We start from the raw sequence: 23247 nt of genomic DNA, 5'->3' as shown, positions 1-23247 counted from the left end.
AGTTACTATATCGTTACACCCCTAATTACAATACAAAATATATAAAAATGAATGAAAAAGTAATGAAAAAATCACAGCTCCCTCATGCATTAGAAGGACATTCTAATGTGTGAGGGGGAAAAATATTCATCAGATTTTGCGTTTATTGCAGTTGCTGTAAAATATTTATTTAAAAACATTATTCCACTTATAATGGTTTTGCATTTCAGGTATCACATGGATTATTTTTTCATGTTAATTGGTTTATAGCCCACAGTATCATAGTGGAGCAGCCCTTCATAACAAGAATATTAGTTTAGTTTCACTGCAGTGGAAATCTGTACAAGGGCCCAGAAGTCATTGAGTCATTCATTTTATTGCTGTAGGGAACGTTCATTGACTAAAACAGCAACAAGAGCCTCATAATCCAGAATTATGACTCATGCATAACTTTCGGTGTAAACAGAAAGTCTGCCTAAAGGCTCAAATTCTAATAACATAGCGAGAATATTATGTTACTTTTATAGCAGATTAGTTGAACAAACATTCATATTCCAACTTGAATGCATAGTGGACAATATTGTGATGCCTGAAAAAGGTCTCATTGAGTCAAAAATCATCCATGTCATTTCAGTGCTTTTGAAGGTTTAAAACAGGCTTTTTAGGTGTAAAAGGGGGATGTCTTAAAAATAGCACAGGGGATGTTGCTGCATTGAGGGCTCCCAGCCCTTGCTGCCAAGTATAGCCCAAGTGAAGTCCTCAGCACATGTTCCACCTGACCCATTTACACCCCGACTGCCCGCTTTGATCTGCAATACTCCGCCCAGCTGAGTTCATACTACATCTCACCACAGCGCCACTTACCGAAAAGAACCGATTTTCAAGCTAACACGCAGTTAGCTTGAAAATTATGTATTTTGGGCAAGCGATACCGTTATTTTACAGAGTATAAATTGGCCTATAGGTCTGGCAATTAGAGCAGCTTTATGCTGCAGCCACTTTTCCAGGACAGAGGTGTTTGTGCACTGGCTCAAAAGTCAGCAGTCCCTCGATTTTTGTGTCCCAGATGTACCAGATGATGAATGCCCAATTCTTAAATTGGACGTGCGTGTCTGTTCCTGTGGCACGGGTCCTCTGACAGCGCCGTAAAACGCTTGAGGGCCATATGTGCCAATGAGCCACGGGGAAAAGACCCTAGAAGAGTCGCTCTGAAATGGATGTCTTATTGTCGTATGTCGCTGAAAAGAGAAATGTAGTATTTTAAAGTGTAAGGAGCAGCGAAAAAAAAACAAACATGAAAATGTATCACGTGAACTTCGTGAAGTAGGTGGTATTCATTAGCTGCAGGCGGAAGACCAGACACGTGGGGCTATTGGATTTAGATAAAATGATCGGTGCAGTAATTGGAGAGACTGCACAGTCAGTTACACAGTAACATTTTCACTGAGTATTTCAAATGTACAAAGTACAAATGGAACCATCTGAGATGCATCGTGGATACATCTCAGATGAGATTACACAAGACATGATTAGGGCATAGCATTTGTCAGCTACTGATTTCAGGTCTAGGTCTGGTCTACACACAGATGTTGTATGCAGGACATTTTATTGGCATTTAGTACTTTGATGGGTACAGGAGCTTTCCGCCTGTAGTGTCTAAGCACATCCAACACAACAGCCTTTGAGCGTGCCTATGGTGCACTAGTGGTCCATTGGCAAGGCCCCGCACCACACCACACCACACCACACCACACCACACCACACCACACCACACCACAAATATGGTTATTTTTGTTGCCATTGGGTTCTGCACTAATGTAACTGATTTTGCCAAAGAATGAGACAATACATTCTAAATAGACGAGGCATTGCATCGTTTGCATTGCGTTACGTGAATGATGAAGGGATGTATTAACCTTAGACAGTGTGTGGATATTAGTCTGGTTCTTCTCAGTGTTATTTACTTTCCCAAAGGGCAGTAAATTAGATTCAAGAAGACTCCATTAGTTAGGCCTACAACCAATCAGAGTAGCACAAATGTGACACACCCGCCCCACATTGGCACACACTTAAAGCCCGCCCTACATTTGCATACTGGGCCCCTGGTTGGTTCCTCGCAACTTGTGAGCCGTGAAATATTTGAATAGCTGAGCTATAATCTGCCATGGGCAATTTTTCTTTGCATGTATGGGGTGTGTGTGTCAAGTGTGCATGTATGGGGTGTGTGTGTCAAGTCAAGTGTCTGTGTTCATGTGCATTGTTGCCAGATCTTCTTATTATAAGTGACTTTTTTTTTTCTGTAAAGTCTTGTTTTTGGCGTTTGTTTCTAAAGTGTAGTTGTGTAGTTTTTCAAACATTTTCATATCAAGGACTCCCAAATTAATGTGTTTGTTGTCTGCAGATTGAAAATATTTTGTGCCAGTGAGTGACCCGTATACGTATACCAGATTTGTGTTGTTAGAATATTCCACCTTTTTTCCAAGATTTATGGCTGATTGACAAGCTTTCTCACACCACACACACACACACACACACACACACACACACACACACACACACACACACACACACACACACACACACACACACACACACACACACACATACACATCAACTGTTTTCAAATAGCCGATGTATACGTTTATACTGTAGACTAGAGCATAGTGGCCTAGTTGCTTCTTTTGGGCTTGTTTTAATAAACCTGGTTACGTATTTCTCTCACAAAATATGGCTCTGTGCACATGTCTTTTTGTGTAACTTCACAGGTATGTACTGTTTGTGTGTGCTTGCATGCATGCTACCTGGCTGTAACCTCCAAAGACGGTTGTCCCCCCTTTTTCCAAAAATAAAAAAAGATTGCCCTTGGTGCTGCAGTGGCAATGCAGAAGATGGAACTAAAGACTAGAGATGAAAGAAGAGGAAATTGTTTACTGTCGTGAAAGGCTAGGGGTAATTATCCATTTAATTAATGATTAGATGCAGAGCTTTTTGTTTGAATAGAGCCTTGATGCACATCAGGCTAATTGTTTGATTAAAATGTTCTTTCTTTTATTGTTGCTGGAGGGGAGAATTTAAAGGGACGCTAGCATTGGCATCGCTGTTCTTGTCTGTGTGTATAATATATATGTAGATTAATCACAGCAGCAGGGATTGTCAATTAAGTGCTTAACAATTGCACTTGCGTTGCATCACATTTTCGTAAGCCGCAATCAAATTTAATTCAAAACACTTTCAACATGGAGTCCCTATTTTGGCTATTTCAAAAGTGGAAAATATCCCCAAATGTCAAAGATTGCTCACATCATGGCGCGATGTGAACTTGTACTTGTACTAATTTTGACTAATTTTGAAAATGGGGCTATTGGGCTAATAGTGTGGTGGCTTAAGCTTGGTTTTTGACATTATCAAAACGAAGCGGATAAAAGCGTCAAACCTTTTTTGAGGCTTTTTTAGGACCTAACGATGGATTTTAGCCTTGGGTACCAAACTTTATTTTGAAAATTACCCATAGAATTATCCATATCAAGTTGGGCTCCCATCGACTTTCTATACAGGAGGAAAATACCCAGAAAGAAAATCTGCTTTAAGTAGGATGTGAGGGGTCTAACTAGGGGTTTGTCATGATTCTGAATCCATTGCAAGCATTTGTTTTGCACAAAAAACTTTCCTTGTGCTAGAAATGGCCCCCAAAAACACCCAAAAACTGTGAAAAGTGATGACTCATCACTAAACCATTGTTTTGTGAAAAGAAAATCTGCTTTAAGTAGGATGTGAGGGGTCTAACTATGGGTTTGTCATGATTCTGAATCCATTGCAAGCATTTGTTTTGCACAAAAAACTTTCCTTGTGCTAGAAATGGCCCCCAAAAACACCCAAAAACTGTGAAAAGTGATGACTCATCACTAAACCATTGTTTTGTGGGGCCATTTCTAGCCCAAGGAAAGTTTTTTTGTGCAAAACAAATGCTTGCAATGGATTCAGAATCATGACAAACCCCTAGTTAGACCCCTCACATCCTACTTAAAGCAGATCTTTATTCTGGGTATTTTCCTCCTTCATAGAAAGTCGATGGGGGCCCAACTTGATATGGATAATTCTATGGGTAATTTTCAAAATAAAGTTTGGTACCCAAGTCTAAAATCCATCGTTAGGTCATAAAGAAGCCTCAAAAAAAGTTTGGCGCTTTTATCCGCTTTGTTTCGATAATTTTGTTAAGCCAACCCAACATAAAGGGTTAATCTCAGCAAACTGCAAAAGATTTTCTATATTCCACCCTGATTGGTTAGATTGACTTACAAAGTTTCTCAAATCATGAACACAGCGTGCGATTTCGGTGAAAGGCCTAAGACGACACATTGGCCTTCTTCATATCATAGCTCCACCAGGAGCCCACAATATCTGACCTGGCGGAGACTTGTGTTTCAAATTGTTCTCGGGCTGTCAATATGGACTTAAGTGAATGTTGGTACTGTGCGAAATGCCATTTGCAGCCTAGTTTAGCCCCCCTGCAAGAGATCCCCATCAAATGATGTTTGGTAGATTGTTGCATTGTTGCGTCCTGCACGATGATATACATTGAGTGATAGAAATGCTTCATCGATGTGCAGCTGGTGCATACCGAACCAGCAGTCTAGGTTGGCGAGGTCGCCGTCCTGGTGGTCGGTGAGAGGACTGGAAACTTTGGCTTTCCGAAAATCTGTGCCAAAGTCAAAATAACGGAATAAAAAGAAAATAAACAAAAATAAAAATAAAACAATTCACAGGAGGCATGGGCAGTGATCACCCCATGTGCACAGTGCACTCATAAGGGAAGAATATATGGTTTATGCTTCAAGATGGCATCCTAAAGTACATGCTGCTGATCAGCTGGCATCTTGGTGCTGAGGAGTGCCAGGGGCAGCATCTAGAGGTGCCTCCTGCACTTTCATGGCTGATGTTGCAATGCCCTCGTCAACAGACGTACTCATACAGGTTGTGGTAGAGTTTGAGGTAATTCCGTGCAGCATCTACTGCTGTTACAGGTCAGCCACCATGTTGCGTAGATGTGCGTGTTGAAGTTGGCAAATGCCAGAATCTTCGGCAACTGCTGCCGTGTGGTGATGGTCCCCTGGGGAAGCAAGATGTGCTGTTCCATCAAAGCCAGTTAGAGAGTGTAGAGGAGCTTGCCCATCCAGCGTGCCTTGTGCACAATCCAGGCCTTCGCTAGTTTACTGGAGTCTGCATCATCTGCACCCCGATAGAGAAGACACAGCTGCACAAAGTCATGGTAGTCGCACTCACCTCGCCTGTAGTCTATCACTGCTGTAGCACACACGGTGAATTCAGCACATAACTTGCCCAGGAACAGTTGTTCAGCGTTGGCAGTAATGTAGCGGGCCAATGGGCCACTGTAGTTGTGCAGCAGCAAGCTCCAGTTGTCCTTTAGACACCTAAACAACCTCTGGTGAGCGTGAGGCCAGTGAAGATGTGGCTGAGGAGCACCTCACCAATGTGATGCCAGCACCCGGACCAGAGCAGTGGTCTTGCCTGTGTTTGATGAAGTGGTGTCGAATACCATATTGACAATCTGGTCGGCACAGCACCAGCCCTGCAGTAGCTTGCATTTCAGCCAGGTGATCATCTCTCTACATGCCTCGTCTTTCCCCTTTGTGGATGGTGGCACACCTAGCAGTTTGAGCTGCTCCGTATCTCCAACCACCACAGTCAAATGCTCCTCCAACTGGCGCACATTGCTGAGCATCACCGTCAACTTGCTGTCCCAGTGCAGGGTGGGGGATGGTGTCCACTGCTGGTGGTATTCTTTATTGACAGCCTGCAGAACTTGGTGGTGTGATAAATCTGCTGTCGCGTAGGATGCTTAAAGTTTTGTAAAATTACCACCGGACTCTGTGATCGGGCCACGCTTGAAGGCAGCCTGTTGCATCGGTGTGATCTTCAACTGACTAGCCAGTGACGGGAGACTCGGCCGGCTGAGGATGTTGGGTGGAATAAAGGCTCTTCTTACACTTGCAATGGAGTTGACCATGAGTTGGTTGAACTCAGCAGTTCCTGGGAACTTTTCTTTTGGATTTCTTCTGGCTTTTTCTGCTTGACAATCATGCTCATAAGCCTTGATGCTGAAGAGAAGGTCAGCTTCAACATCAGCATGGCGTGAGAAGATAATAGAACAGATTTCATCCAGATTGTCACTCCAGGGGTACTCTGCGGCATCCCTCTTCCTAGCCTCACATGCCTTAAGTGTGGGGACGTTAGCCTCCAGATCAGCCCCATGTCCACAAGGGTGACGTGGTATTTTGATTTCTCTGTAACTGGATCTAGGTTGAACAACTCTAACAAGGTTCAGGTTCAGGTTTATTAGTCACATGCATATCCATACAGGTACAGACATACAATGAAATGCTTGTGCCAGGAGCACTCTCAGCCTTATTACACACAAAAACATCAACCCACAACAACAAGACAACAACAAGTCACCCAAGACAACCCAAAAACAACAAAAACCATACAGTGTAACAGTGTACAGTTTAAAAACTGCGTACAGTGCACATGACTACCTAGGTCTCGCTTTCATCTCTTCGTTAAGCAACCTGATTGCTTGAGCATAAAAACTATTACTGAGACGGGTGGTGTGCGATGAGATGCTCTGGTAACGTTTTTTGGATGGGAGGAGATAGAACAGGGAATGGGCGGGATGACTGCTGTCCTTTAAGATGTTCTCTGTCTTTTTCTTACAGCGTGTGTTATAGATTGTGTGTAGCTGTGGTAATTCTGTGCCAATGATTTTGGCAGCTCTCTTCACAATTCTCTGTAACTGTTTACTGTCTTGAACAGTCACGTTACCAAACCACACTGTGATGCATCCTGTCAAAACACTTTCTATGGTACAGCGATAGAAATTTACAAGAGCCTTGGTGCTCAGGCCAAATCTCCTGAGGCGCCTCAGAAAGTACAATCGCTGCTGCGCTTTCTTAAGGATACCTTTGCTGTTTAGAGACCATGTGAGTGAGTTTGTTATGTGAACACCCAGGAATTTGAAACTGTCCACTATGTCTACAGGTGAACCATTTATGGTTAAGGGACTGTGATTGACTTTAGACTTCCTAAAGTCAACGATGATCTCTTTTGTTTTACTAACATTTAGAGAGAGATTGTTATTCTGGCACCATAGGGTTAGCTCTTCAATTTCCCTCCTATAGGCCCTCTCATCATCGTCACAACTTGCTTTTAATAGTCTTGCACATTGACGGATCTACGTAGTAGAGTGAGAGGCACTTATCAGTCACTCCCCCAGCAAGGCCCACCAGGGCCAACAGCCTTGATCTCTCCATCTGGGCCACTTTCATAATAGACTGTGCTGCGTCTTGGCAACTGAATTTCCCACGGGGGAAATTCATCTATAATACTGGTCCCTCATTGGCTTTTATGTGATGATGAAGTCATCACCCGATGGATGACATCACTGTGTTTTTCAAGGGTTTTCCCATTGGATCCCATCAGACATGCCAGTTTATGCCCATCTATGCCCATCTGGCATATGCTATGCTATGGGCATAGACTAGACGGCCCCTCTCATGGCCCTTATATACCGAATACGCTGGTGCCTCATCAGAGTTGCCAACCTACTGAAACCCTTGTCACAATGTTTACACACAAAGGGTTTTTTCTCTAGTGTGAATACGCTGGTGATTCTTTAGTGTCCCTAACTCACTGAAACCCTTGTCACACTGTTTACAGATGAAGGGTTTTTCTCCATTGTGGACACGCTGGTGCCTCTTCAGAGTCCCTAACTCACCGAAACCCTTGTCACACTGTTTACACACAAAGGGCTTTTCTCCAGTGTGGACACGCTGGTGTGTCTTCAGGCTACTTAACTGACTGAAACCCTTGTCACACTGTTTACACACAAAGGGTTTTTCTCCAGTGTGGATACGCTGGTGTGTCTTCAGGCTACTTAACTCACTGAAACCCTTGTCACACTGTTTACACACAAAGGGCTTTTCTCCAGTGTGGACACGCTGGTGTGTCTTCAGGCTACTTAACTCACTGAAACCCTTGTCACACTGTTTACACACAAAGGGTTTTTCTCCAGTGTGGATACGCTGGTGTGTCTTCAGACTCCCTAACACATTGAAACCCTTGTCACACTGTTTACACACAAAGGGTTTTTCTCCAGTGTGGACACGCTGGTGTGTCTTCAGACTCCCTAACACATTGAAACCCTTGTCACACTGTTTACAGATGAAGGGCTTTTCTCCTGTGTGAACACGCTGGTGCCTCTTCAGAGTCCCTAAGTCACTGAAACCCTTGTCACACTGTTTACAGATGAAGGGTTTTTCTCCAGTGTGGACACGCTGGTGCCTCATGAGAGTTTCTAATTCAATGAAACCCTTGTCACACTGTTTACACACAAAGGATTTTTCTTCCTTGTGGATACGCTGGTGTCTCTTCAGGTGATCAAAGGAACTGAAACTCTTGTCACACTGTCTACAGATGAAGGGTTTTTCTCCAGAATGGACACGCTGATGTGTCTTCAGGTTACTTAAGCCACTGAAACCCTTGTCACACTCTTTACACACAAAGGGTTTTTCTCCAGTATGGACACGCATATGTTTCTTCATGTTACCTAAGACACTGAAACTCTTGTCACACTGTTTACAGACAAAGGGTTTCTCTCCAGTGTGGACACGCTGGTGTGTCTTTAGGCTACCTAACACACTGAAACCCTTGTCACACTGTTGACACACAAAGGGTTTTTCTCCAGTGTGAACACGCTGATGTGCCTTCAGGTGACCTGACAGACTGAAACTCTTGTCACACTGTTTACACACAAAGGGTTTTTCACCACTGTGGACACGCTGGTGCTTCTTCAGATTACCTAACTCACTGAAACGCTTGTCACACTGTTTACACTGGAAAGGTTTTTCTTTGATGTGGACATGCTGTGTTGATACCTCGATGGAACTCTTATCACATAAGTGGTTTTCTTTCATGTGTAGGTCATCAAATGTTTCATTACTTCTCCTGGCTGTGTTGAAGTCCTCGCAAGATCTTGGTTTGTCTGTGTCTCCTTGTTGCTGGCCGGTTACACAGCTGGTGATTGTCCGACAGGAAGATGAGGGCAGCTGCTGTCCATTGTTCATCATTCACGGTAGAGGTTGTCGTGGCTGACTCTCACAGTACACTGTTTGCAACAGCTTTCTCACGGTCGTACTCAGAATAAATGTGATGTTTAGAAACTGTGGCGCATTTTATTCAGGTCGACCAGAGCTCTGGTCTGACGTCACACAACACAAACCATTGACATCATTCCTAATAACACCGATTTGCACATCTGACAGTTGCATATTAAGTCCATATATGGTATGGTGCCCTGTTAGGGCAACCACATTAAACAATCCCTTTTATGCCCATATATGGAGATCCCTGACCATGATCATCAATATTAAGCCCATATCTGGGAAGGCCCACTTATGGCCCATAATTGGGAATGCCCATAGTCAGTTTCATTTGGTCTATGATGTCAAACATCTATGATGTCAGGACCTAGGTTCTGCCCTGACCTTAACCCTTTTACAGTATAAAAATAGATGTAAATGAAATAAACAAAATTAAGGTAAAACATCCATATGTATGCTGGTTAACCCCTTTAGCCAAATTAGATGATGGCCGTTGCACCTCTAAATCATCAAGTAATGCAAAAATATTTTACACATGTTGTAACAACATGAATGGGAACACTTTTATCAATGGAACAGATCAGCTAGTTATAAATGTGTATTTTGATGCACCCTAATATACGTAAGTCCAAATCTTGACGATTACATTTAACTGTTGCTTCTGTGCTCTGCCTCTGGGAGCGAGAAACTGCAAGTAGTAATTCTATTCACTCTCAATGTTTGGTGTGACAGGTCTAAAAATCACTGTATTCATGTTGTATTACTCTTGATGGATACTGCTGGTATATATAAATTGACATTGACAGAACCCACTTTGTGTTTGTTCATGTGCTAAAAGTGTAATTTAGAGACGATGAGAATGAATGGAATCACTACCTCCAGTTCCATACTCACAGAGCCCAGAAAAAGATGATTCACAACATTTGGACTTGCCCAAGGTTCGACCAAAGTTCAACAATGCTTTACCACCGTTAATGCGCGGTGATTTTCATCATAGGACGTGTTAGGCTTAAGTTGTTAAACCCTTACTTATATCTAACGTATAAGGGTATAACGTATACCTTATACTTAGGGTATAATCTATAACGGTATAGGTAAGTGATTCCACCCTGTACTTAGTTAGTTGACTCGATTCCCAATCCCAAGTGATCTAGGCCCCCTACTGTTTTCTCTCTACACTAAATATCTTCACTGAAAACAGCTGATCTCCAAGCGTTTAGAGCTGTTCTTTTAGACAAATAGTTTTTGCCCCAGTATAGGGATGCTAGTGTTCAAGTGGATACAATTTTCATTCATCGTGGCTGTATAGGGTTTTGGTTTTCTTGAATGTTGCCTGTCACAGCCAACATCGATGGCCTGGAAAATGCGGCTGAAGGATAGAGACCCAGTGGAAGGGAGGGAAATATGGAGGACAGTACTTGGCCGCTCCACTTTCACAGGGACGAAGAAGTGGGACAATCTGTTCCTTGGATGATCTCCAATTCTACTTTCTGGGGACCGATACACTGAAAATATATCTATACACATGCTCTGTCCTACATAGAGAGAGGGAGGGAGAGATAGAGAGAGAGGAGAGGGAGGGAGAAGGCATAAGCCCTTTAAAACGCACCCTGCTGTGTCCGTGTTCATGACTGTTTCTGTGAGATCCAGCCTTTAGATCTGAGCATGTTATTGACTGACTGACTGACTGACTGACTGACTGACTGACTGACTGACTGACTGACTGACTGACTGACTGACTGAGTTACAGCATTGATCAGCCAGTTGGCTCAACAATGGACAAGTCAATCGCAGAGTCACTTCTGTGTGCGTGCAGCATGCATAGAGAGTGTTCAAATGGAACCAAATGGACCTACATACCAAATACAGTTTTGGAGTAGTCTATTCTAGCCACTTGCAACAGCGAGTGTACTGTTTAGTGTATTTTGGAGTAGGCAGGCTCTAGACCGGATGGCACTGACTAAAATGGAATGTGTGACGCAAGGTTAATGGATGTTATCCACAACTTGTAACAGCGAGGCAGAAATGTGTTTAGTGCAGGGGTGGGCAACTTTGATGACAGGAGAGAGCCACTATATTTCCATACACACTCCAGTGCGTCACATTGCATATTGTTACTGTCGAGCAAAAACCTCATTGCTTGTAGATCTCCCATTTTTACTACTTTTGAATTGGAATCCTGAAATGTAACATTTTGATTTAATTTCAAATGCATTTAGTTAATTATACTTATGTTAACTTTACGAATACATTGGACATTAAAAAGACTAACATTGTAATACTACTATACTAGTCATTCAAGTACTAATATAGTCTGAAGTAATTAAAGTGGGTCTTGTTTGCACATTTGGAATTGGAACAGCTGAAATATACTGTATCAGTATTCTGATATTAACCTGCGGGACATATTAAAGGAGTAGTTCACCCCCAAAATGACTTTTTTTCTATTAATTACTCACGCCATGGATAATAATAATATGTTTTTGTATTTGTCACATTTCTATGACAAAAATTGGATTATAGTAATTGTACCCCCATTGATTCCAGATGGGGACTCCAATGCATCCGGGTCCCCATCCGGAATCAATGGGGGTACATTTATTGTAGTCAACTTTTTGTCTTAGGAATGCGACAAATACAATCTTTTTTTATTGAACTCAAGTCTACATGGCTTGAGTAATCAATAGAAAAAAAGTAATTTTGGGGGTGAACTACTCCTTTAAGTGAATGCACCTGGCCACAATATGCGCTGTGGGCTGCATAACTGAAGTGGCGGAAGTGCTGTGGTTAAGGGAAGTTAAGTCACACAGTGCACGTCTGTTTACATCCGGCAGCGAAACAAACCTAAATAGATTGTAGCTATTAACTCGCTCTTATTACAGTAGGTTTAACTTTGTCAGCATCCATGATTTGTTTGGATATTGTTTATTACGAGTGCAATCGGAGGGTCGGGAGACGTCGATCTTTTTTTCCCCCAGCGTGGAATACGTTTGAGGGAACACCACACTGTGAAAAAACAACAACAACCGGGAAAATTCTCATGGCGGAAGTCGCACCGTTCTATGCCGTCTCAGCCTCATAGATAGATACCTTTGTTATCCCACTGGGAAATTCAGTTGCCCAGAGGCAGCATATTGTAACCAGGCTTTTCTCTTCGCAGATGAGTAAGCCTGGCTATGCGAGGCTAAAGTGAATGTGGGCCCCGGTGCCTATGTATGGTTTAGTGCAGTGGTTCTCAACCTTTTCAGGCCGCAACCCCCAAAATAATCATATTTTAACTGGGGACCCCTCCACCCTGATGAGCACATACATTTTGTATAACACGGTTCTATTGTGAAAATAGCAGTTCTACACGCATTGCGAAGCGTTGTGAGCATGTAGATCGGCTATTTTCACAATTTCTGCCTCTGATATTTGACAATTTTGCCAATGTTTAATTAAAAGTCCTTAAATTGTCACTTTAGAAATGTGCATATACACTTCAACTTTATGTTGGTTTGTTTACTGTTGGAGGTTGGAGTCCCAACCCACAGGTTGAGAACCACTGGTTTAGTGTATGTTGCGTTGTTAGTGCAGCCATTGCAGTATTGGTCAGATGTGTTACAGGCATTGACACTAAGGCTTGCCCACCTGCCCCCGGCAGGTAAATAAAACCTTCGGCCAGGTGGAGTTTACTTTCAGGTTGCCCGACTGGACAAGTGCTTGTTTGAGCGGGGATGGAGCTGTCTATAAACACAACACCAGATATCTGTCTAAACACCTGAACGTGGCCAGAGTCAGAGTGCTTTGTCTTCTGGTCTGTGGAATGTAAAATAAGAGTACTGTTTACCTACCTATAATGTGCTGTTTTCACTGTTTGCTATACTTTAAAAACTATAAAATAGGTGTGAACCCATAGTCAAGTAGGTATTTGGATACAAATTTAGGTATGACATTTTTTATCACACAGCCCCAGAAAGTAAAACTAAATAAGTGTTAAATTGAACGGTGATTCGATTAACTTTTCGGGCAAGTGGGCTTGACCTTTGGGCAAGTAGAACATGACCTGTACTTGCCCGATGGGCAAGTGCCTCTGAGACCTTAGTGTCAACCCCTGCGTTACCCTATACCACTAGAGATAGACCCTGACTCTCTGCTTTTCTCCTACCCGCCTGCATGTGAGCTCTCCTGTTGGCCTCTTAGAGCTCACACTGGACCACAACTCACCTATTAATGGTGATACTGTATATTAGGCTAATAGGCTGGGTCCCTCTAGGCTATGGGATGAAATGAGCAGAGTATGAGTTGTGCACGAGACCATAGACCAAAGGTTCAAAACCTTTTCCACGATGAGGCCAATTTATTCTTCATTAACTAGTGTCAGAATATTCTTCATTTTATTAATCGAGTGGTAAAATTCAGTGCTTAAATCAATTAATTAAACTTTAAACCTAGCTTTACTGATCGAAGTGTTTAGCTTAAATGTAATCGCTGGCGCTTTGCTTGTAAATGGCAATTTACTTTCAAAGGTTTCAAAGCCTCATTTGAAAGCATCAAACCACACTCAACCCCCTGGGCTTTTGGTTCAGTGTCATCACCTCAGGCAATACGATATTTAATGAATTCTGGAATATGCTTTCAGATTAACAGCTCAGCTGTTTGTTTTTCATTTGAGCTGTTATATTCAGCCACAATCCACATGCACACACACGCCCCTAGAGTGCCTGCTGACTTAATGACATCATTACTACTTTAATAGACCTGATTATTTTATATTTCACCTAAAAAAATGTAATTTATTTCATATTAAGTTAATCATTTTTCATCCAATGGCCCCATGGTTGAGAATCCCTCCTCCAGTCTAGACTACCCAATGTAGTTAAAATGTGCGAGGATGTCTTGCCTGTGTATTTTCCCTTTCCCAATGTAATTTGCAAGCTTCTCTGGTAAGTGGCTGAATAGGACTGGACTCCAGACATATCAGGACCATGTGGCTCCCCGGCTCACTCTGACTCTGACTATCAAATCACATTGCTCAATATAATATATCATTTCGTATAAAATACTGCAAAGTGGCCAGAAGAGCCCAAAGTCAAAGTGACTTTGCTTTACTTGGCTGAGTAAATGGCTAAAGATTGTATCTTCAAACACGACTAGGCCAAAGCGTAGTACGGTAGTGGCCTATATGGCTGAACCGTGCATCAAGCGCTTTAGTGGACTCTTCATTTAAAGCGACGGATACAGGAATAAGCGACACGGCCGGCTGACCAGTGGTGTCACTAGCATCATCAATCAATGGCGTTCAGCTTGTCATGTTATCCCCATAGAGGTTCGGCCGTGCCAGTTTAATAGACCATCCAGGCTGACTGGAACCAAGGGTCGGAGACGTGCAATGGTGGAGAAAGTACTCAAATGGTGTACTTAAGTAAAAGTATCAATATTGCAATGTAGAAATACTGTGTTACAAGTCTAAGTTCGGAATTGAAAATGCACTTGAGTAAAATTACAAGTGTTCGCATCAACCAAAAGTAAAAGTATGTGTGTTTGAAAATATCAGATCTACAAGCTTGTGAGCTTGTAGAGGTACAAAATAGGGCTTAAGTGGTTAATTTATGTTTTATAATATTATAATTTATATCTGCAAATATGTAGTAGGAAGTAGTGGAGTAGGATATATGTAGTGGAGTAAAAGAACATTACTTGGATCCGAGATATAGTGGAGTAAAGGTAAGAGTTTTGGAAGTTGGAAATACTCAAGTAAAGTTAAAAATACCTCAGAATTGTACTTAAGTACTGTACTTGAGTAAATGTACTTAGTTACTTTACACCACTGGAGATGTATTATACTCAACCATGACCATGCAAGTAGTATCAGCCCTGGCGTTCTTTCTGCTTTATTGATTTCTAAACATAAGCGGTGACTGGAAGTGCGGACTGGGGCTGCACAAGTTCATCCAAACTCCAAAAATCATATATGCTCACAACATTTGCTACAGGAGCTACATTATATCCACCATTATGGATAAAAGGATATCTGCAGTCTTATCAAACTTGAGCTTCTCTCACCAGAAGTAATGCACTCTATAAATGCCTGCAAGTAGTGCTGGGTGGTTCAATCTCTCTCTCTCTCTCTCTCTCTCTCTCTCTCTCTCTCTCTCTCTCTCTCTCTCTCTCTCCACACACACACACACACACACACACACACACACACACACACACACACACACACACACACACACACACACACACAATATGCAATTACAACTATCCAATCAGATTACAATAATTGTTTTAGGACTGCTTGTGATTGTGAAAAGGCTTGGGTGGGGGCGGGGTAGGGAACCCTGATTTGGGGTAGGATTCTGCTTCACATTCACATTTTATTTTTGGGGTTGCAAATGCAAAGTGAAACACTCGCACTATAGAGCACGGTCCAGGCCAATAGGCAAAGAGAGACAGAGCAAGGAGGTATCAATAACACTATCTTGAGATCTCTCCATCCATCCATATTTTCATCCCGGATGCCGAGGGAGGATATCCATCTCTGTCATCATTATCAACATTAATCAGCACCTAGTCCTCATCTTACTTTCTGTTCACTTCCTTACCTTCTACTGTACCCGCCATAGCTAGCTATGACTGGCTGACTGACTGACTGATATAAACCAGTAATTAATCATAATAATCAAGTTTTATATTCTTTAAATCCCCATACCTTTTTTGTTTCATGGTTAAAACCAACAACCAGCTATGTAGCTGCTCTTTGCCTCCTGTCAACCCATCTTTTACGGTTTGTAAGTAGGGCTGTCACGATATGACATTTTACATGACGATTAATTGTCGCTCAAATAATTGCGATTAACGATTTAATTGTGTTTTTGTCGTTGATAATTAAATTTCTGTTTGGCTTTTAGGCTTTGAAGTTGCACACGGTAGATATGACACGTAAACTAAATATACAAAGAAATGACTGACATATTTCACAACTTTATACTTGAAAATGAACATTGATAGTGGAAATAGCCGATCTACAAGCTCACAACGCGTCGCGATGCGACGCGTTGTGAGTGAGCTTGTAGATCTGCTATTTCCACTAGTTTTGACTTAAAAAAATATATATATATAAACATTTTTTAACATGGTAACGATTATGACGATTATGAAAAATATTCGCGATTATGTCAAATAATTGCGATTAGACGATTATGTAATAATTGTGACAGCCCTATTTGTAAGGAAACTCCTTTCCTTTGTGATCATTGCAGCAGCATGAGGAGGGGATTAAAGCATGCATTCTCACTGACTGGAGGGGAGAATTGCAAGCAGAAATGATAGGAACCACCTTAGTACCATGCAGTACGGAAACATGCATTTCACTGTTAGTTATGCTGTCTGTGTGCTATAGACCTCCATGTCCATCCCAATCCTCCCGGAAGCGTCTCTACACTCCACAGGGCTTCTGATGATCAGGCGTCAAGCTACAGTACCTACAGTAGCAGAAACTGTCAAATGCCTGGGATTTTTCCGCGAGCAAAGCAGCTTCTGAAATGTTCAAATTCCAACCGCACTACTCTTTTTCTATCGCACGTGTATGGTACATAGCTGGTATGGTCTGCCGAGGTGCTCTGGAGGAGGAATCTTTATATATACTGTACCACCAAAAATGAGACATTTACATTTCAGACAATGCTATTGTTGAAATCGTCACAGTAGCTGGTTGAATGGGCAGTGTCTTTCATGTAGCTTACGTCTTTCAGACAAGAATGGCAGGGGAAGAATACATGATTTTATATACTGTGTAGATGAGGGGTGCCCAAAAGGTAGATTGTGATCTACCTGTAGATCACAAAGGTTGTGCAGGTAGACTACGTGACATGCTCCTAAACATATATTATTAAAACATAAAGAAGAAAATGTATAAACAATTTCACAAAACCCCTCTTTTGGCATATGAATTAAGGTGACTTGATTGACATCAGGAAGGGCCTGTCAGTTCCCTTCATGGCTTCTAAAGTAGGCAAACCCCCACAATGCAATGCTTTGTTTTCAAAAGTCAGTAGCATTAGAGAGAACCTGAAAACCCACCACTTCCATACAGAATGAGATTAAGACCTTTTTCCCCCACTAATTCCCATTCCAAAGCTCCCTCAGGTACATTTTTGAGGGGTAGGTACTGTAGATCACGTTGAGCTGGTCGTTTTAAAAGTAGCTCTCAAGTCAAAGAAGTGTGGGCCCTGGTGTAGATGTCTAGTTTAATAGAAGAATAACAAGTGGGTTGCAGTTGAATTCAGGCGAAAGGCTTTATATTTTAGTGATTTACTGTAGGTCACTTCATCTTTGGTTACTCTTTTCATCCCGTCTTGCTTCTCCTTTAGGTTACTTAAGCCCTTTGCACACAGGACAGTTGCGTTTTTTTCGTTTGCTGCATGAATAAAACGCATTGGATTTGGTGTGCAATGCTGAGCGGAATCGGCGCTGCGGATCCCAAAAGGTGTCATAAAAGGAGTGATGAGTTTTTTACCGCATGCGACAAGATGCACGAATCGAACTGGGTTCGATCGAGAAAAAAACGCACAGCCGCAGCCACTCGTCGCACGGCTAATTCGGATCCGGTGTGCATGAGGTCGTAGAGAATCATTGTTTTCTTTTAAAAAAAATGAAATTGTCCGTTTTATCCGTGCGGACAAACGCGCCTGTGTGCAAAGGGCTTTAGTCACTCTCATTACAGCTCCACCAAGGCAATTTCTCCCTCATTCACTTTCCCCCTCTTAATCTGATTACGCTGCTTTATGCAAAATATAACACTCTCCCTTTTCTTTCTCTCTCATGTGTTCGCCCCTTCCCAATTAACAGGACCCTGCCTCCCCTCTGCCCGACCCCCACAGTTTCTTATCTTTCCCAATGCAGACTCAACGTTCTTTAATATTTAATGACACTTTGTTCATATATCAACCTGCTTGTGTCCCTTGTGGGGCAACCTGAATGATCGTGTTAATCTCCCGACTTGTGAATGTTAACGCACTGCAGTCTGTCAACCTTTGACTTATAAAATATACCGGGCTATATATGTGATGCGTGAATTTTCAGCTTCAGTCTGAGCTTAGATGTTGGCCACATTTGTTGGTGTAAGTCTGTAAGATAATGGGCCTCCTTCTCCCACAAACAGGGCTTACATTTCGTCGTTGTTGGGTGGGAGGAACCTTGTTTGTCCAAAACCGTTTGTTTTTATCATTTAAAAAAATGAACTAAACTAGTGAAAACAACCGATCTACAATCACAACAGCAGATCTACAATTGTTTGCTTGTAGATCTTCTGTTTTCACTACCTTTGTGCGACAGCCTTGTCTGATGAAGCAGGGCTTTACTTCACAAAAAAACGTACACACTTGAAACTTGGAGATACAAGGTTTCTGCCCGACAGTGACGATTTCCTCTTGACTGTTCAACGCTTCCAGCCACTACAGCCTTGCTCTCTTAGGAGGCTACTTGATATTCGCTATCTGCAGAAAGAAAAAATAAAACTCACATTATTTGACCTGTTATTCTTATTATTCTTATTATTCTAATTTACCAACTTCTCGTCCATGCTTGCTTAACTGGTTAGACACATTTTCGTCATTAAGAACTCTACTTCACTCCTCTTCTTCTCTCTGTCTTCCCTGCCTCGCACATGGTGAATTGGCCCACCCTGTCACTCTCCGAGCTCCCAGTGGTCTGTCCTTCAATCATGGCCAATTCCTACAGCATCTCTGCTGTCCTCAAAACTGCTCAACTGGCACACTTCCTTAATGCATTCAGACATGACATGGACATGTACAGACTAGGCACTATATTGATTTGCCAGCATCCAACCTGCCATTCAACCATAAACAATTATCTGGGTTGAAACCTGATCTTCAAGGCTCTGTATGACAGTATAACCCCCATATGCACTGACACACAGAAAACAGTTTTCTGGATGACAGGTTTAATTCTAAAATACTGTGGGTTGTGTATCTCACACACGCACGCACGTACGCACACACACACACACACACACACACACACACACACACACACACACACACACACACACACACACACACACACACACAGAGTATATATCCTACTATAAATGTTCACGTATCTCGATAACCGTCTAACTGACCGGCTTCAAACTTGCCGTGTGTCGTCGACGACCAGAGGGAGTGCCTGGGTCGAGTCAATCAGATAGGTGGTTTTCCAGAACCGACCATTCATATTTGTAGTAAGGGGGGGGGGGGGTCACTTCTCGGCTCGCCTGTTTAAGGGAGAAGTGAAAAATACTGTACTCCTGCCTTTGGCATCCTGAAAGGTGAATTTTCAGGAAAGGAAGCCAGTGAACTGCATGTTTTATTTAAGGGAAGGGATCAAGGAATTCCGCACTTGGGTGACAGTGCTGTAGAAGGAGAATTTACCCATTATTTGTATAATGGTTGGTTGTCACCAGATTGTTGTTTGCTCTCCCTCTAGTATTGTGGCTGTGGGTGTCGTACATTTCTTAGAGGTGTTTAGTCAGATTCAAAGCCAATGCCCTTTTTAGTTGTTTAACCCTGTTTTCTACCCTGAGCCATCCTGAGCTAGCTATAATGTGTGGGAAAAAGGTGGGTCATGGGCCCCAGGCCGAGAAGTTGTCGAATCAGTTTGTTTTTGGAAGTTTGGACTGGAGCTTAGTTTTTATTGATGTGTATCTTGATGTGTCCTGAGGGCACTTTGTTGACAAAAGTGGACATTCTGCCCAAATATCTTGTTCTCCCACCAGTTGAATTTGCAGCATGAATAAAGTGATGAATCCATTTTAAACAGCTCATACTGCAAGTCATTAGCATATGCAGGGTTGTCTCTTAGAAACTGTAGTTGGGTTTTGTTAATTCAATAGTAGTAATATTCCTTACCACTCGGGACGTTCCATTTCTTATCGCTCTCACCAGCAACGAATCTGTGATGCAAAATCATTGGATTTATATATAGCTATTCCCGCATGCATTCCCAGCAGCTAAATGGAAAAGATGTGGACCAGCCTTGCCTCTGGCTAGTGCTTCTATTATTGGCCTTGTCTTTTACCTCAAATGCCTCGAATGGCACCCCCGACATCGATTAGTACCACAGTGCACACGTGCACACACTACCCACACGCACGCATGACAGGCACGCACACGCACACACACGCACACACACACACACACACACACACACACACACACACACACACACACACACACACACACACACACACACACACACACACACACCTGTGTGAGCACACAAGGGAGTGTGTATTTTTATTTTATTTTATTTTATTCCAGTGTCCCTTCTACCCCCCCAAAATGTTTTCTTAAAGGGGAAGACCACCCATTTTCAATATTGAACTATGTCATTAATATACCTTAGAGGAGTTGTGTGGAAATAGAAAAAAAGTTCCCCCTCTTCTGTGTTGCCTAGAACTGGAGGATTGATATTGGGGTTTGTATTGTAAAGTACAATGTGTGATGTCATCAAGTTGTGATTTACAATACAAACCCCAAAATCAATCCTCCAGTTCTAGGCAACACAAAAGGGGGGAAACTTTTTTTCTATTTCCACACAACTCCTCTAAGTTATATTAACTCATTGAGTGCCAATCCCGAACTAGTTCGGCTTTATTATCGTATCGCAGAGTGCCGATCCCGAACAAGTTCGGCTTTAAAAAAAAAAAATTTTTTTGAAAACATTTTTTTTGAATTTTTTTTTTTTTTTTTGGACCCCATCAAATCTGGTGAACATGATTTCAATCGCGATTTTGCATGTTCCACCCCCATACAACCCCATCTAACATACAGGGCAGCCATGTTTGTTTACATAACATGTAAAACATAATGGCGATTATCTCAAGAATGCCTGAACGGATTTCCAATCGGATTTTTTTGTTTGAAAGCTGTGAACAAACTGCACAAATCCACTCCAATGCAATCCAGGATTGCATTGGATTTTTTAGAGCTCATTCTTCTCTGTTTTTTTCCCATGCATGAGGTGTGCAAGGTTTAATCATGGCTAAGTTGACGAAAATAAGGCTTCTAAAATGCTTGGTAGCCAATAGCTAACTTCAAGCTAACTTCATCCTCTTCCTGTACATGCACAAAGGAAAGTGTTCAGGCAAGTCATGGCTGCAGGGCTTCTGCATATACCAGCATATCTCTATGGGATTTTCTATGGCCACTGGGCGCCCTCTAGTGGTGAAAGGGGTGGCACTAAATGAGTTAATGACATAGTTCAATATTGAAAATGGGTGGTCTTCCCCTTTAACACTCAGTCTTTCATCTTCATTTGACGGATTTTCTGAATGGACGTGTATGAGTCAAGGAAGGAAGTTATTTTAGAAGGAAGAGAAACACGTGACCACCGGGCATGCGCAATGGGTGCCAAAACTCGCACTGGAAGTGCGATGAAATACTGTACATGAGAGTGAATGGAGCTGAGCTAAACCCACTCATGAACAAACACTATTTATGAACGACTGAGACCTTTGCCATATAATAGGTCCAGGAAGATAAAAGAAGACAGGTATTTTTACAATCACTTGCTTTTTGATGTGCACAGCACATAATTAAATAATAATAATAATAACAGTAAATAATAATAGTTTCTGCCCTGGAAGTATTGCGAGATTTGGTTGCCAGACAGGAAACGGTGGACTGTTAAACCTCTATAAAAACATATCATGGGTCTATATTATATAGAATATATCTTTCAATATGCATGGTGTAGCCCCTTTCAGGTGGTTCAGAACAGGCACGTGCACGCATAGACACCAAAGGGGGCTCGAGCCCCTGCCCTTCTATCAGGCTGTGAAAAAAGTGCCCTCTCCAGACCATGAATGCGCTGCGACGCGTTGTCAGCTTGGAGGTCGGCTATTTTCAACATTAGTTCAGCCCCTGCCTCTCTAACATTCTCTGCATGTCCCTGGTTCAGAATAACCCCTGTGAGCACAGAGCTTCACTCTTTCATCTCACCGCTTCCGCCTTCCACAGCATGCTTCAGAGAGTGATGGAGCCGCGGGAGCCACATGGGGCGGCCATGACGCCACCACGTCGCCATGACAGCGGTGTCCCTCGGCGCTCTCTGCAGTGACCCCCCCCCTCCGCTCGGCGAAGGATGCTGGGAAATAACAAGCACTTTTATCATGGTCAGGACGACAAGGACGGGGATGACGAGGAGGAGGAAGAGGAGCAGAGGGAAGGCGGGCGCGGCAACGAGAACGGAGGCCTGGAGGGACTGGAGGAGATGGAGGTGAGCAGTGGTGTAAAGTGACAAAGTACATTTACTACAAGTACTGTAGTCATTTTCCATACTTTTACCCCACTACAATTATATGAAAACTTTAGCTACTATAGTTACTTTGTAGATTTTGATTATTATTACAAAACACACTTACCTTTTCAACCCTATATAATATAATATTTCGGCCATTTGACAATAGCAGATCTATGATGCAACGCATTGTGAGCTTGTAGATCTGCTATTTTCAAAATATTTCATTTTACACATTTGAAAACTTGGGACATTCTGCACTATGAGTACTTTCCGATTTTGGTACTTTAAGTACAATTTGATACCAACACGTTTGTACTTTTACTCGAGCGCATTTTGAATTTCTGACTTTTCACTTGTAACAGAGTATTTCTACACTGCGGCATTGACACACTTTTAGTTAAGTAAAACATTTTGAGTATACTTTTTCCACTACTGGAGGTGAGGGCCAGACGCCAATCGTGGGAGGGGAAAGGCAGCGACGGGGGCAAGCCGGCGGCCATTGTTGTCGGGAGGCAGAGGGCAGAGCGGCAACAACTGAGGTCGGCCAACCCGGGGAACAGGGGCAACGCCTACGCCTCCAATCAAGTCCCCGCTCACCATCAGCCAATGAATAAGCAGCATCATCATCATCATAAAGTCATCTCGGCCAATCAGCAACTCCATCACCCCGGAACGACCAATGCCTTGCAGAAGAGGCGGGCTCATATGGAGCGCAGCATGACCACAGTGGCGCCACTGGAAGACACTCACCTCACCATGATGGTGTTCCGCATTGGAATCCCGGACATCAAACAAACGGTAGGTG

General features: G+C 42.6%; 1 protein-coding gene across 1 annotated transcript in view; it reads left to right on the top strand.

Moving 5' to 3' along the window:
• Nucleotides 1-22254: 22254 nt before the first annotated feature.
• The window catches only part of LOC308303411 (SH3 and multiple ankyrin repeat domains protein 1-like), a gene marked incomplete at its 3' end in the record, with an annotated part of 51042 nt that continues 50049 nt past the window's right edge, over nucleotides 22255-23247 (top strand). The window contains exons 1-2 of the mRNA XM_080747769.1: nucleotides 22255-22418; nucleotides 22881-23240. Coding sequence (XP_080603895.1) covers nucleotides 22284-22418; nucleotides 22881-23240 — 495 coding nt within the window. The 5' untranslated portion in view covers nucleotides 22255-22283. The remainder of the gene's footprint in view (nucleotides 22419-22880; nucleotides 23241-23247) is intronic.

Source organism: Nannobrachium achirus (assembly GCF_963921795.1).
Source record: "Nannobrachium achirus genome assembly, chromosome: 18".
Taxonomy (NCBI): Eukaryota; Metazoa; Chordata; class Actinopteri; order Myctophiformes; family Myctophidae; genus Nannobrachium; species Nannobrachium achirus.
This window is presented reverse-complemented; position numbering and strand designations above follow the sequence as displayed.